At 38.0% G+C, this 12,468-nt stretch overlaps 1 protein-coding gene across 2 annotated transcripts in view; it reads left to right on the top strand.

The window, feature by feature from the left end:
- galnt2 (UDP-N-acetyl-alpha-D-galactosamine:polypeptide N-acetylgalactosaminyltransferase 2) overlaps positions 1–12,161 on the top strand; it is a 64,551-nt gene extending 52,390 nt beyond the window's left edge. Inside the window, exons 8-16 of one of the 2 annotated variants that reach the window (XM_043254819.1) lie at positions 2,294–2,381; positions 3,987–4,074; positions 4,984–5,087; positions 6,067–6,193; positions 6,964–7,056; positions 7,541–7,624; positions 7,829–7,973; positions 9,326–9,445; positions 9,528–12,161. In XM_043254819.1, the coding sequence (XP_043110754.1) occupies positions 2,294–2,381; positions 3,987–4,074; positions 4,984–5,087; positions 6,067–6,193; positions 6,964–7,056; positions 7,541–7,624; positions 7,829–7,973; positions 9,326–9,445; positions 9,528–9,683 (1,005 nt within the window). In that variant the 3' untranslated portion in view covers positions 9,684–12,161. The remainder of the gene's footprint in view (positions 1–2,293; positions 2,382–3,986; positions 4,075–4,983; positions 5,088–6,066; positions 6,194–6,963; positions 7,057–7,540; positions 7,625–7,828; positions 7,974–9,325; positions 9,446–9,527) is intronic. The other variant, XM_043254820.1, reaches the window with a different exon arrangement.
- The last annotated feature ends 307 nt before the right edge of the window (positions 12,162–12,468 follow it).

Here is a 12,468-nt window from a genome sequence, read left to right as displayed (position 1 = left end):
GTTATTGTTTTCGTTGGCTCTGTGTCTTGACGCGCAAACTTTGCTTGCAGCGCCGTATCATTATACCTGTTCGTATCCAATCCTGCTGTTGACTGCCAACAGTTCTCAAACAAGCCATAAAGAACACTGAGAAGGGGAACTAGTGCCATTCAACGCCGTGTGTGTTAGTACAGGATGCGGATACGTTCTCAGCGTGTGTGCACAGGTGTGTAGAATGCAAGTAAACACACCCCGATTGCGGATGTGCAGGTCCGTTCTGGTTCAGGATCAGATTGACCTAAAATAAATATTTGCTTCAGTTGCGTCCCCAGGCACGCGTAATTACTCCAAAATTTCCTCGAGGCTTTTGACTCACAAAATAAATAACGGTGTAGAAGCACAAGACCAAATTACAGGCATAAATGTAGTAAGAGGTTTCATAACCCCATTTATATTGTTAGGTGTCTTCATTTTCAGCCGGATGACCCAGATAAGCACATAATCAAGCTGTGGAGTTAGTGACCCCAGAATTTATCCAAGCGCTGCTTCACGATTATTATACAGAGCATGAATTAAATGTTGTCCTGCTTCTGGAGAAGTACCTCTACACAAGACTTGCACTGAAGCCAATTAATTATTGTTTTAAAATGTAGGTTCATGTGTGCATGAGCAGAAATACGCGGCCTAAATGGCAGAGTAGATCTAGTCAAGAGCTGAACTCCTACTGAATTGTTTTTGAATGGTTTTTGACATTTTTCACTTTTCCACTTATTGCATTCACTCATCATTAGTCATCATTAGAGTTCTTCTGGCTTTATATCAGCATTCACCTAAACTACTAGCAGTCAGTGCTATGAATTTTCTCTCTCTCTCTCTCTCTCTCTCTCTCTCTCTCTCTCTCTCTCTCTATATATATATATATATATATATATATATATATATATATATATATATATATATATATATATATATATATATATATATATATATCTATATCTATATTTTGAATACGCAAAAAAAATCATCACTAGACTAGCGAGGAAAAAAAATATACTTAAAAATTAGACGTCTACTGTTTTCAGTATCAGCCTGGTGTTTTACCTATATTTAGAGTAAGTTTAATATTATTGAATTGCTTTAGTTCATTAAGTAAATAAAGTTTAAAATAATCAAGGCATGCTTTTATTCAGCAAAAGACCTTTAGTACTTCACTAAATGAACTGAAGACAAACAATTAATTTAAATGTATTAATATAACAAATTGTATTTAATTTACCCTACATGCATGTGAAAATTGGGTAACACTTTATTTTAAGGAGTCCATAATACGAAGTAATTACCTAGTAAGTACTTAGTAGTAGTCGTATCTGCAATAAAGGAAATGTACTCACCATGTAACTGGGTTATGGAACATTTTGTACATAATTTGTAATTATGTAGATGTAATATGCTGCTGCTGTTACACCCTTGTAACAGGCCGAGTCTGTTACACAGCTACTTATGTAACAAAAGATTTTACTTTATACAACGTAATTATAAAATCAAGTGCAAAGACATAAGCTACTTAAAATAAAGTATATCAATATTGTACTTCATGTGTATCTATACTGTACACCTTATCTAGCTTCACCTTTGTTTGATTTAACGCAGCTTAATACATGTAATGCCCTTCTAATTACATTCATATTACAGAATATTACACAGACATGAGCTACCTAAAATAAAGTGCATCAAGTGACAGTAGCTCACAATGATAAGTACGGTTTTTCATGCATGTACAATGGGTTACTACTAAGTACCTAATTAGGTAATTACTCTGTATTATGACACCTTAAAATAAAGTGTTACCGAAAAATGCCATGTGGACACATTGCAGCACGGTGACAAATGAATTTGTTAATTCAGAGGTGAAGCTACAGTTGGGATGATTTGATTCGTCAGGGTGTCCCAGAATTGCCATGATGAATATTGGAAGATGTCTAAGAAGCAATACATTTATACTTAGTGTTTAATTCTTCACACCTATCACGTAAAGTTGATAGCCTGTCTTTTCTGGAGTGTTTAACTAATAACACTCAACTCTAAATACTCCAGTCATGTGTCGGCGAAGCTCACAAGATTAATGGGATTTACCAAGGTGTTTCTGATGGATTTGCCGTGATTCGTAACGGCAGTGCAATGCACATTTCTTAATGTCAGGACAATTTAGCCATTTTTATTTCTGGTTTAACCAGATACACGAATGCATTGTAGCTAAGATATGCTTGTACTGTAACTGTCAGCCCAGCTTCACATCATTTGTATTTCTCGGCAGGATAAGACTCGGGTTGTGTCGCCCATAATAGATGTCATTAACATGGACAATTTCCAGTACGTGGGGGCATCTGCAGATCTTAAAGGAGGTAAACCTTTTTTTTATTTATTTTTTTTTTTTTCAATCACTCTCCAGAGCCTATGGCTTGTGTGCATGTGTATGATATGATTGCATCCATTCATGCATGTGTTTATGGGTCGTACAACAGATGGCATTCATTGTATTTCATGTGCAGGGCTATATTTTGTGTGAGGTACTGTGTGTTTAGATGCATGTTTGCAGTGAAAGCAATACAGAGAGAGAATTTGAAGAGGCAGCTCAATGCGCAGAAGAGTGAGAGACCCTGATGAATCTCCAAAAGAGAAAATGTCCTTTTAGGAATGAAAACCATTTGATTGATTTTTGTCTGAGGGGTTTTAGGCATAATAGCTCCATCTCTGAGTGCAATAGCTTTTCCTCTTGAGGTTTTTGGACGCAGTAGGAAATATGGAAATGGATCTATCCTTGTTGGCATCGCTTTATAAAGCAGTGTGTTATAAATATCATTTTATTTACATGGGCCTATTTCAGCACATTTTGGTTGAGGGTGTGCTAGTTAACTGGCATTCAGACTTTGTCATTTTCCTTTTCTTTTTTTTTTTTAAGAATGAAATGATATATAATACACAGTATTCACTGTATGCTGCTTAAACAAGTAGTATGTAAAGCAGTACTAAAACGTTTTAAACAGTAGGATGGTAGATTGTTGTTAGATTCATTGTAACTTTGATTATGTTGCATATGTTCTTACTATCATTTATATCATTTACAAATGTATGCTATTAATTCAGCAAAATACATACTGCGTTTAAACTTATTGTAGATTTAGTTAAAATGTGAATAATCGTTTCTATGTATAAGCTTTATTAATTTTAGTACTTGTCATATATTAAGTTTCGAATACTTATATTTAGCTTTAGTTTGTCATTTTATTATTTCAGCTTGAGCTTATTTGACTTAATTGGCATTTCCACGTTTTTCGTGTAATAAATATAATTTAATTTTGTGGGCCTTATTTCAGTTACCGATAACAGTTTTGTGTCTGTATACATAAGAAATTTCCCCATTCCATTTTATGAAATGCTCAGCACACCCCCAATGTAACCATCTTGTTTATTTGCATACTGTTTTATGATTGTTTTCTTTTTTTCTTGCATTTATTTCCCAATCTAAAGCTGCCGAGTGTCAAATTTTATGTTGATTCTTGTGTACAGCCGACAGAAAACAAGAGGCATTCTGCAAATAAGACATGCCAACAGCAAGGTTTTAAGGATACAGCATTTACACAGAGCCAAAGCCTAAACCCCACGATGACTTAAAACTTTAAGACTATTCTTTTGCTGTTTGGCAAGCTATGGTTTTTCCTACTGGTAATGCAAATGCGGTTTTAATCCAGATTTGTGTAAAATGTGTTTTCATGAAAAGAAATGTTACATGGAAACATTTGAATGCTTGTGCACAGAAGCTGCATGCTGTCAAAGTAGAAAGATAGTATGCTGTTCTGAACAAAGCTTCAGTATTTTCACGAGTGAAGTTCATCAGAATCAGTAATATGCTTCAATATTCCCTTACCTGAAACATGGCTACGCTGTGCATTGAAAGTACATTTAAAGTCAGACTACATCCTAATGTAAAGTGTCTAATCTTTATCCAGGTTTTGATTGGAATCTAGTTTTTAAATGGGACTACATGACCCTGGAACAAAGACGAGCACGGCAGGGCAACCCCATTGCTCCTATCAAGTAAGAATGAGTCTCTCTTCTTAAACATCCTCACTACAAATGTTTAGGATCATGAACCAGCGAGTCTGTGATGGACTATTGACAGATGACTACTTTTTATTCTCCTCACCCTGCTCTCTAATTAATTCACTGTCAGCCATTTAATGTATAGACTCCCTTGAAGCAGAACTCCAGCTATAGGAGCGCAGTCTGTTTATGATTTAAGACTGCGTTTTTCAAGATTTAGGTTTTTAGTTTTCATTTTATTAATCATAATTTTAGTTATGGGTGTGATTGCCATTTTTATCAAGCTTAATGTTTTAGTTTTTGCGCTTCAGCTTAACCATAGTTACAAAATTGACGTTCGCCTCTGCCTCCGAATGTTAATTCCGCTGTCAACATGGGAAAAGAATCCCCTGAAGTTCTTGTAGTAATAAGAATCAGGTTTGTCCAAGGAACCCATGTGCTTGCTTGTTTGCAAAAGGTCTGTTCTCCAGGGAATGACTCAAATCATTAGCAGCTAAAGGCGAGCGGAAAAGAGAAAGTAAGGTGCGAAGCAACCAAAATGGGGGATTGTACGGAGGGTGCATTTCTGTGATGTGAAATCTCAATCACCGTGCAGCGACTACATTAAAAGTACATTAAGATAATAAACAGTGTGGTGCCTTTATGGGATGTGCTGTGTAAAAGTCTTCATGACACAGCACTCTTCATTCTTGTTTAATGATTCCAGTGTTGTTTAATGACTTTGTTTATGAGGCTGTGATCAGATTGCTCTATCACAGCATTGGAGAGTGAAATGAGCACAACGTTTTAAGTCACAAATGGCCACTGAAACAAAAACACATCGTCAGTGTATCAGATAACTGCTTGGGAAGTTCTATGAAGTGTGTAAAGTCCAAGATTTGATGTGTTGCTTGTATTGTTCAGGACTCCGATGATTGCTGGTGGCCTCTTTGTAATGGACAAGAACTACTTTGAGGAGCTGGGCAAGTACGACATGATGATGGACGTGTGGGGCGGTGAAAATCTTGGTGAGTGGATGCTTTTTTTTTCCAAATGCCCTGCATTTCTTCTGTTGTGCTGGGATAAGCTGACTGACAGAAGACCCAGTGGACCTTCTCAGTTTGCTTATTCAAAGTAGCCCAATAAGTACCTGGACTCTCATCGTATTAAATATATAGAAAGGAAAGGGAAATTATATAATGTATATTTTTATTTCTATTTGTGAACTTCTATTTATGAGTGATTGAGTGAATTTATACATCCTTTTAAAATGATTTTAGGATCATTTCCTCACATGCCAAAATTGCTTTGGTCAGCATTAATTGTTTACATAAAAGCCACATGATTTAATTTAATGCAGTGTAATTCCTAAATTCCTGTCTCATTAATGTGACATAAATATGTGCCGTCTCTGTATATTAATACAGAAAAAATTAAATCAAGGTACTTCTGTATCATTACATTATATGAGAGAACGCCTTACTCTGCCAGAAATGTAAGGGGCCTTTTAGGTCACCGCTGAAGAACTATTGCTTTTTTTTATATTATTAGCAACGAGACTTGAATAGAAAACTGCGGTGTAAGACTCAATGAGGTAGGGTTTTTCAGGTTTTGTCATAATGTCTGTGGCATGATGGATTCTGAAAGAAAATCCTGACTCATTCCACAAACACAGCACTTTTCTCAGCTGGGCTGCTTGTGGAAAAGTCTACAGCAGCTCCACAAATGATCCATCATCATGGAATAAAGTTGTATTTTGTGTGTGTGTGTGTGTGTGTGTGTGTGTGTGTGCGTGCGTGTCTGAAGAAGTTGCAAACACCAAGAAGTTTCACAAAGAGCTTTTTTGGTTTTTTTTTTTTTTTGTTTGAGTATAAAACAGATGGAATTATTGAGTTTTGACCCTTTTGTCTCCCCACCCCCACCCTTTTAGGAATGTACAATTACTAACCGGCTGTTTGCATATTTTGTGATGTGTTATTAATCTCTGGCTTCTGTTGTGATCTTCAGAGATCTCATTCCGGGTCTGGCAGTGCGGAGGCAGCCTGGAGATCATTCCCTGCAGTCGAGTGGGTCACGTCTTCAGAAAACAGCATCCATACACATTCCCAGGAGGCAGCGGCACCGTCTTTGCCAGGTATACATTGAATCATTTTGTTATCATTTGAAAGTTTGGGATCAGTCATTTTTTTAAGACATTAATAGTGTTTTTAGTTGCTCAAAAGTGAAAGTTTACACTTCTTACAATGCTATTCGTTTGATCTTTATATTCTCACGTTATGTAGTACAACTGTTTTCAGCATTGATTATAATTAGCATTGCTTCTTGATCTGAATCAGTATATTCTAATAATTTATGAAGGATTTTGTGACACCAAAGGCGGAAATAACTGCTACTAAATTGTATTGTGTTGTGTACATTAAAAATGTAAAATTATATTTTGAGTGTATCAGACTTTAAGCTACTTATTTTTGTAACCGTTTTAGGGTAGTTAAGTGTAGGATTGTTGTAAGTTTGCTAGATGTCGCATGTGTTTTTGGTTACCCAGAGTGAGCAATGTAATAGTAGCTAAAGAACACAATTCTTATTCACCTTGGGTTTTGTGATTGCTCAAACCACACGAGCCCTTTGTTTTTCTGGTTGATGCACTCCACCCAGTGGATGAATGCAGCATGGCAGCCGGTAATAAGTGAGCTGTTGTGAGGCAGTGCAGTTAAAATGTGAAGTGACATTCTGTCATCATTATAAAGCACCCAGTAACATGCTGCAGAAGGTCCATTAGTGTTGAAGTAGATTCAGGAATAATGTAGTGGACATGTTATAGTCATTACCAGAGCATCAGTATCTCTTCATAAAAATGTATAATTTACTCCTCATTTGTCATGGTGCTTGTGTTTGTCTTTGTAGGAACACAAGAAGAGCGGCAGAGGTTTGGATGGATGATTTTAAAAACTTCTACTACGCTGCTGTGCCCTCAGCCCGTAATGTGCCCTATGGCAAGTAAGTGTGTATTAGAACACACTCTAAAATTTGGGTAGAACTGTTGTAAATACAACTTAACCACTGATTTCTAGTTTATCAATTTCAGAACAACAGCATCTCCTGAACATGGCACGCTCAGCAACAAGAATAATAGTTCTGCCGCCTTTGTTTGCTTATTTGGCCGATTTTTTAAAATAAACCCATCCTGTGGCGTAGAAAAGTGGGGGCATGTTTAAAGAAGCCGTTTCAGTGGAGGGTGTCATATTGAAACTTTAATATTAGCAACTTTAGGGGTCTCGTCTATGCACTAACAGCCCTGTAACACTCCAAAGAAAAAGGACAATTTGAAATCGCATCATATAACCCCTTTAACACGAGAAGATCGCTCACTGCCAAGGCCACGAGAGGCCTCCAAGTTCAGACTCAGCTAGTTGAAGTTCTTGAAGTTTTGAAAGACCTCCAAATGAACTCCTCATGACTGGCATTGCCTCATTATTTTCAGCATTCAGAGTAGGCTGGAAATGAAGAAGAGATTGGGCTGCAAGCCATTTAAGTGGTACCTGGAGAACGTCTATCCTGAGCTACGGTGAGTGTCTGACCACAGCTGATGGATAACTTTGTGCATGAGTATGTAGAGCTTTTTGATCAGATGGTTTTCTGTGCATAAAACTTTGATTTGGCACAACGATCGAGTTTATCTCAGAGCCTTTAACGTTGTTTAAATGTGCCCACAGTTTTAAAGTCAACGACCAAGGTTGTGTAATTGGTACCGAACACGTTTGTTGTTTAGGGTCCCTGATCATCAGGACATAGCCTTTGGAGCACTGCAGCAGGGTCAGAACTGTTTGGACACACTGGGACACTTTGCTGACGGCGTGGTGGGGGTGTACGAGTGCCACAATGCAGGGGGAAATCAGGTACCAGTCCGATTTCAGGTACTGAGCAGTCTTATGTCAGGTGTGGCAGCAGAGCACTGGGTGACGGACTCGGCAGGGAGTTTGAGTTAGTTTAAATGAGAGATGCACTTGTGGAGGGTGAGTGACGTGGTTGTTTGTGAATGACTTTATCTGTGTTTACCATCACAGTGTGCAAGTCTGAGGAATTAAAGTAGTTAATTACATGTGTACATGAAATCATGTTCACAATGAAACCAAAAATGATTTAGACACCAGATCTAATTTTTTTTACTACATTTTTTCTTTTGGCCCGGTTTCACAAACAGGGCTTAGACTAACCCAGGATTAGACCATAGTTCAGTTAGGACATTCATTTCATTTTTGTAAACCATGCTTAGGAAAACAATTCTAGAGAAAACAAAGACACTGATATGTTTTAAGATCAGTCATTGCAAGTTTCTTTGAGTTGAAACAGCTCAGATTTACATTTTAATGTAGGACTGTGCTTAACCCATGTCTGTGAAATTATACCCAAAATAATCATGTAGTGGAATACCAGTGAAACTGTTGATAAATTTAGGACCAAACATTTTTCAGACCTGACCAAGGTTTTTACACCACAGACTGAATATAATTAGTAATTGGTTAGTAGTTGCTTGGTAATTGGATGACCTAAATTGTTATCTAATTACGTACTTAAATTTAACAGCTGAGAGCTATTCAGCCTAATTCATTATACCCATACCCAATCAGAGTAATCTGGCATTAAGATAAATGTGTTCTGACAGTGTAACTCTTTCAGTTCAATTCTTTTAAACTGTAGTGAATAAACTGATAATGTGAGATATGTTGAAGGTGTCTAAATAAATGTAAAAAATTATATGACGTCTATTTAAATATGAAAAATAAATATATAATATAATCTAATGTAAGGTAATGCAGTGATTAGTTAAAGTGATAAGTATAATGACAAGAATAATAATGTGACTAGTTCCCTAATGGTAATAATGTAAAGCATTATATAGAAAGAATAATACATTTAAATGCAATATAAACATGTAATGTAGTTGTAGATTTATAAGAATGCATGCAAACTAATTCTGAAAGATGATCAATATGCTTTTTCCATTTTTTTATTAGCTTTTTTTTTTAAATGTATATTAGCTAATTCACATATACATTTATTTGAACAAATATAGTACACCAGGAATATCATGCTATTTTTGGAATAATTAATTATAAAAGCATGTCATGTCACGTATCTCAAAACTGCTTAAACTTGCTTACGTTTCAGAAAATAGCAGATTCTCGCCGAGCCATTTTTATTGTATAGATTTATGTGGGTGTATTTTCAGCAAATGCTCCCAGCTTACAATGTTCCTCACGAACAGGAATGGGCCCTGACTAAAGACAAATCGGTCAAACACATGGACCTTTGCCTGACGGTGGTGGATCGCACCGCTGGCTCGCAGATCAAACTGCAGGGCTGCAGGGAGAACGACAGCAGACAGGTGAGCATGCTGTGCTCAAAGCAGGGGAGGAGGCTCCGCCGCTCGCATTCTCCACATCACCATCACTGTGTTTTCGTTGCAGAAATGGGAGCAGATCGACAACAACTCCAAACTGCGGCACGTGGGCAGCAATCTGTGTCTGGACAGCCGGAGCGCGAGGAACGGCGGCCTGACGGTGGAAGTGTGCAGCCCGTCGCTCACCCAGCAGTGGAAGTTCACTCTCAATCTGCAGCCGTAGCTCGACACGCCGATCCCAGCCCTCCCCTTCTCGCCCTCGGACAGCCCGTGCTGGGCACGCACTCGCCCCTCAGAGATAATCGCTGCCCGGATACAGACTCGGGGCCGCCACGGCGCGGTCTGCTGGTCCTCGAGGGCCACGGGGCAAAGAAAACACAAACAAGATGATGACTATTTCCATCTAACTATATACCTCACTGTTTCATCTGTTGTCCAGCTCTTGGAAAGTGAATCTTAAGTGTCTAAACTGTATCGAAACCATGTTTGGGATTTTATTTTATTCTCGTTTTCCAATGCAAAGGATCCGTTTTTTTTGTCTCTTCTTAATTTTTGCCTTTTCTTGAATTCCAGCTCCTTTTTATTTTTACAATGGACAGCCATTGCTCTTTTATTTTTCTAGTCACGTTACCAATATTGTTGAATGTAAATGACGTTTCATGGAGGCTCCCTTCCCGCGCTGTGATTGGACTGGATTTTAGTTTGGCTTCGGTTTAATTTGTGGGCTCACGGGATCGAGGGGAGGACTCATTTGTTGCGGGCACCGTCACAGACACACTTTGCGGAGGACAGCGGAAGCCTAGTGTTTTTCGACTTGCGGTGCTCACTCAAAAAGAGCGAGGGGGACTTATTTTTTAGGTTTTTTTTCGTTGTTTTCTAGTTTCTATTAAATTGTCAATCTGTCGTTTTCTGTTTAAAGGTGCAATGTGTAAAGATTCGATCCGTTTCCCATAAGGGCCCCTGGTGTGTTCTGAAGGAGAACCGAGACATTGTACAGAACGTGACTGCTGGATTCACATACTGTAGCACTGGCTGCTAACAAATCAGTATCTTTAAAACATGTCTTCAAACACAAAAAAACTGTTTCTCAGCCACATTTTTCATGCTAATCATTTATTTCTTAATTCTATGTAGCCTTGTTTTCTTCGCCAAGTGTATTACGTAAAATAATCATGTTAATAACCTGGTAACTCCGAGAAGAGGCTGATCTGAGGCTTTGCTTCTGCTTTCTTGGGATTCGAGCAAAGACGGATGTGTATTACTCCTCATCTTCCATGGTTTCTTCTGACTTTGACATCATAACATGGCAGTCGGAAAAGCTTCTTTCCTGCCTCCTTAAAGTCCTGGATCAATCTTGATCCTCAGCAGCTGTGGCCAAACATGGCACATTATATCACTACTTGAGCATCCTTCTTCTTTTCATGGTTAAAAGTTACTGCCTTTGTTATCCATGATACTGTAAGGAAAATGTGAGTTTTTTTTTTTTTTTCTTGTGTGTGTGCTTGTGTGTGACTGTGTGTTTCTAAGCAGCTTTCAAAGAAGTGTGCATTAGAGAAGCATCTGCGATCACAGTGGAGAAACACAACTCGTTTTTGCGTTTGTCCTTTTTAATTAGCAACTTACCCACGCCCCTGAAATACTTTTCACATTCATAGCTTGTGAATTCTTGTGGTACTTCGGTTGATTTTAACAGAACTAGTGTTGCTGTAAATCCAACAGACAAAGAAACCTGTGATATGTGAAACAAATCAGTTAACCCACCTGCATTTCATGTATAACACCGTAGCAGTTCTGACTAACTTATTGTAGGCTAGGGAATCCAGACTAAATGAGTTGCTGACTGGCTTTCGGTCAGCTCTCCTCATGTATCAGCAGTAAGTGTTATGTTAATCTTAGACTTGTATATGTTGGGTTCGTCTGCACCACCCTGTATTGTCCCGTAAATAACAGTTCTCCATCAGTAAGTATGAAGATGGCAACGGAAACACGCGGACGACTCTCTGTCTTGAGTCTGGGCAGAGATTGTGTGGCCTTTAGGAAGGAAATCAGTCCACATTACCTGTGTTTTGCTGTCTGCGTTCTGTAGCATCATCAGGTTCCTGAAGTCGGGTGATACTGCTGCACGGGAAAAGCAGAGGTAGTTGTGGACTACACTTTTGCCATAGCGAATCACGCCACCTTTCTCCAGTTTGAAAAGAGAGGCCAATGAAATACTGGGCTTTTTGAAGAAGAACTCAGCCAAATTTGGAGCAATATATGATGGCTAATCTTTGAATTGGATGAAATGTTTACATAGCACAGTGTGCCAAAGTCATTTGCTGTTTGACTGAAACATGGAAACACACTTCTACTCCAGACTAGGACAGTTTCATTTTTAGCAAATGAAGGACATGTGACCCCAACCCCACCCACCCTCCTCCTCTCCCCCATTTTTGTCTCTTTGGTTTCCTTTAAAGCCAGTTTTAGGAAGATCTTGATGTTGCATTAAATGGCAAAGGAAACAGCATGGGGTCAACAGTTGTAATAGTGTATATGTGTGTATATACAGTATGTATGTCCATGCATGTACATTTACACATTCAGTTGCAGTTATAGTGATTTGGTCAACTGTACAGCGCTTGTAATTGTTCATTGTTTTATAGATATTGCAAAGGTTTGAATGACGGAAAATAATTAACTTAAATAAAAAACATTATATACATATCTAGTGTCCTAAATGTTTTTACATATGGTGCATTAACGAGACTAAATATGTTTGCATCAAAATATACTACTTCTACTGGAACCCTATATATTTGTGTGTGTATATATATGTATAAGCATGATTAATTACACATGCACACGAATATATACATATATACCCACGCACACACGTGTGTGTGTGTGTGTGTGTGTGTATACCATTTATTTTAATATACATCTTTAATGAGAATTTGGGGATATGCATGTATGGAAAATGACAATGCAAGAAAAAAGTAATGTGTTCTAACAGTACTTAATACTTTAAT

This window comes from Puntigrus tetrazona, chromosome 13 (genome assembly GCF_018831695.1).
Source record: "Puntigrus tetrazona isolate hp1 chromosome 13, ASM1883169v1, whole genome shotgun sequence".
Classification (NCBI taxonomy): domain Eukaryota; kingdom Metazoa; phylum Chordata; class Actinopteri; order Cypriniformes; family Cyprinidae; genus Puntigrus; species Puntigrus tetrazona.
This window is presented reverse-complemented; position numbering and strand designations above follow the sequence as displayed.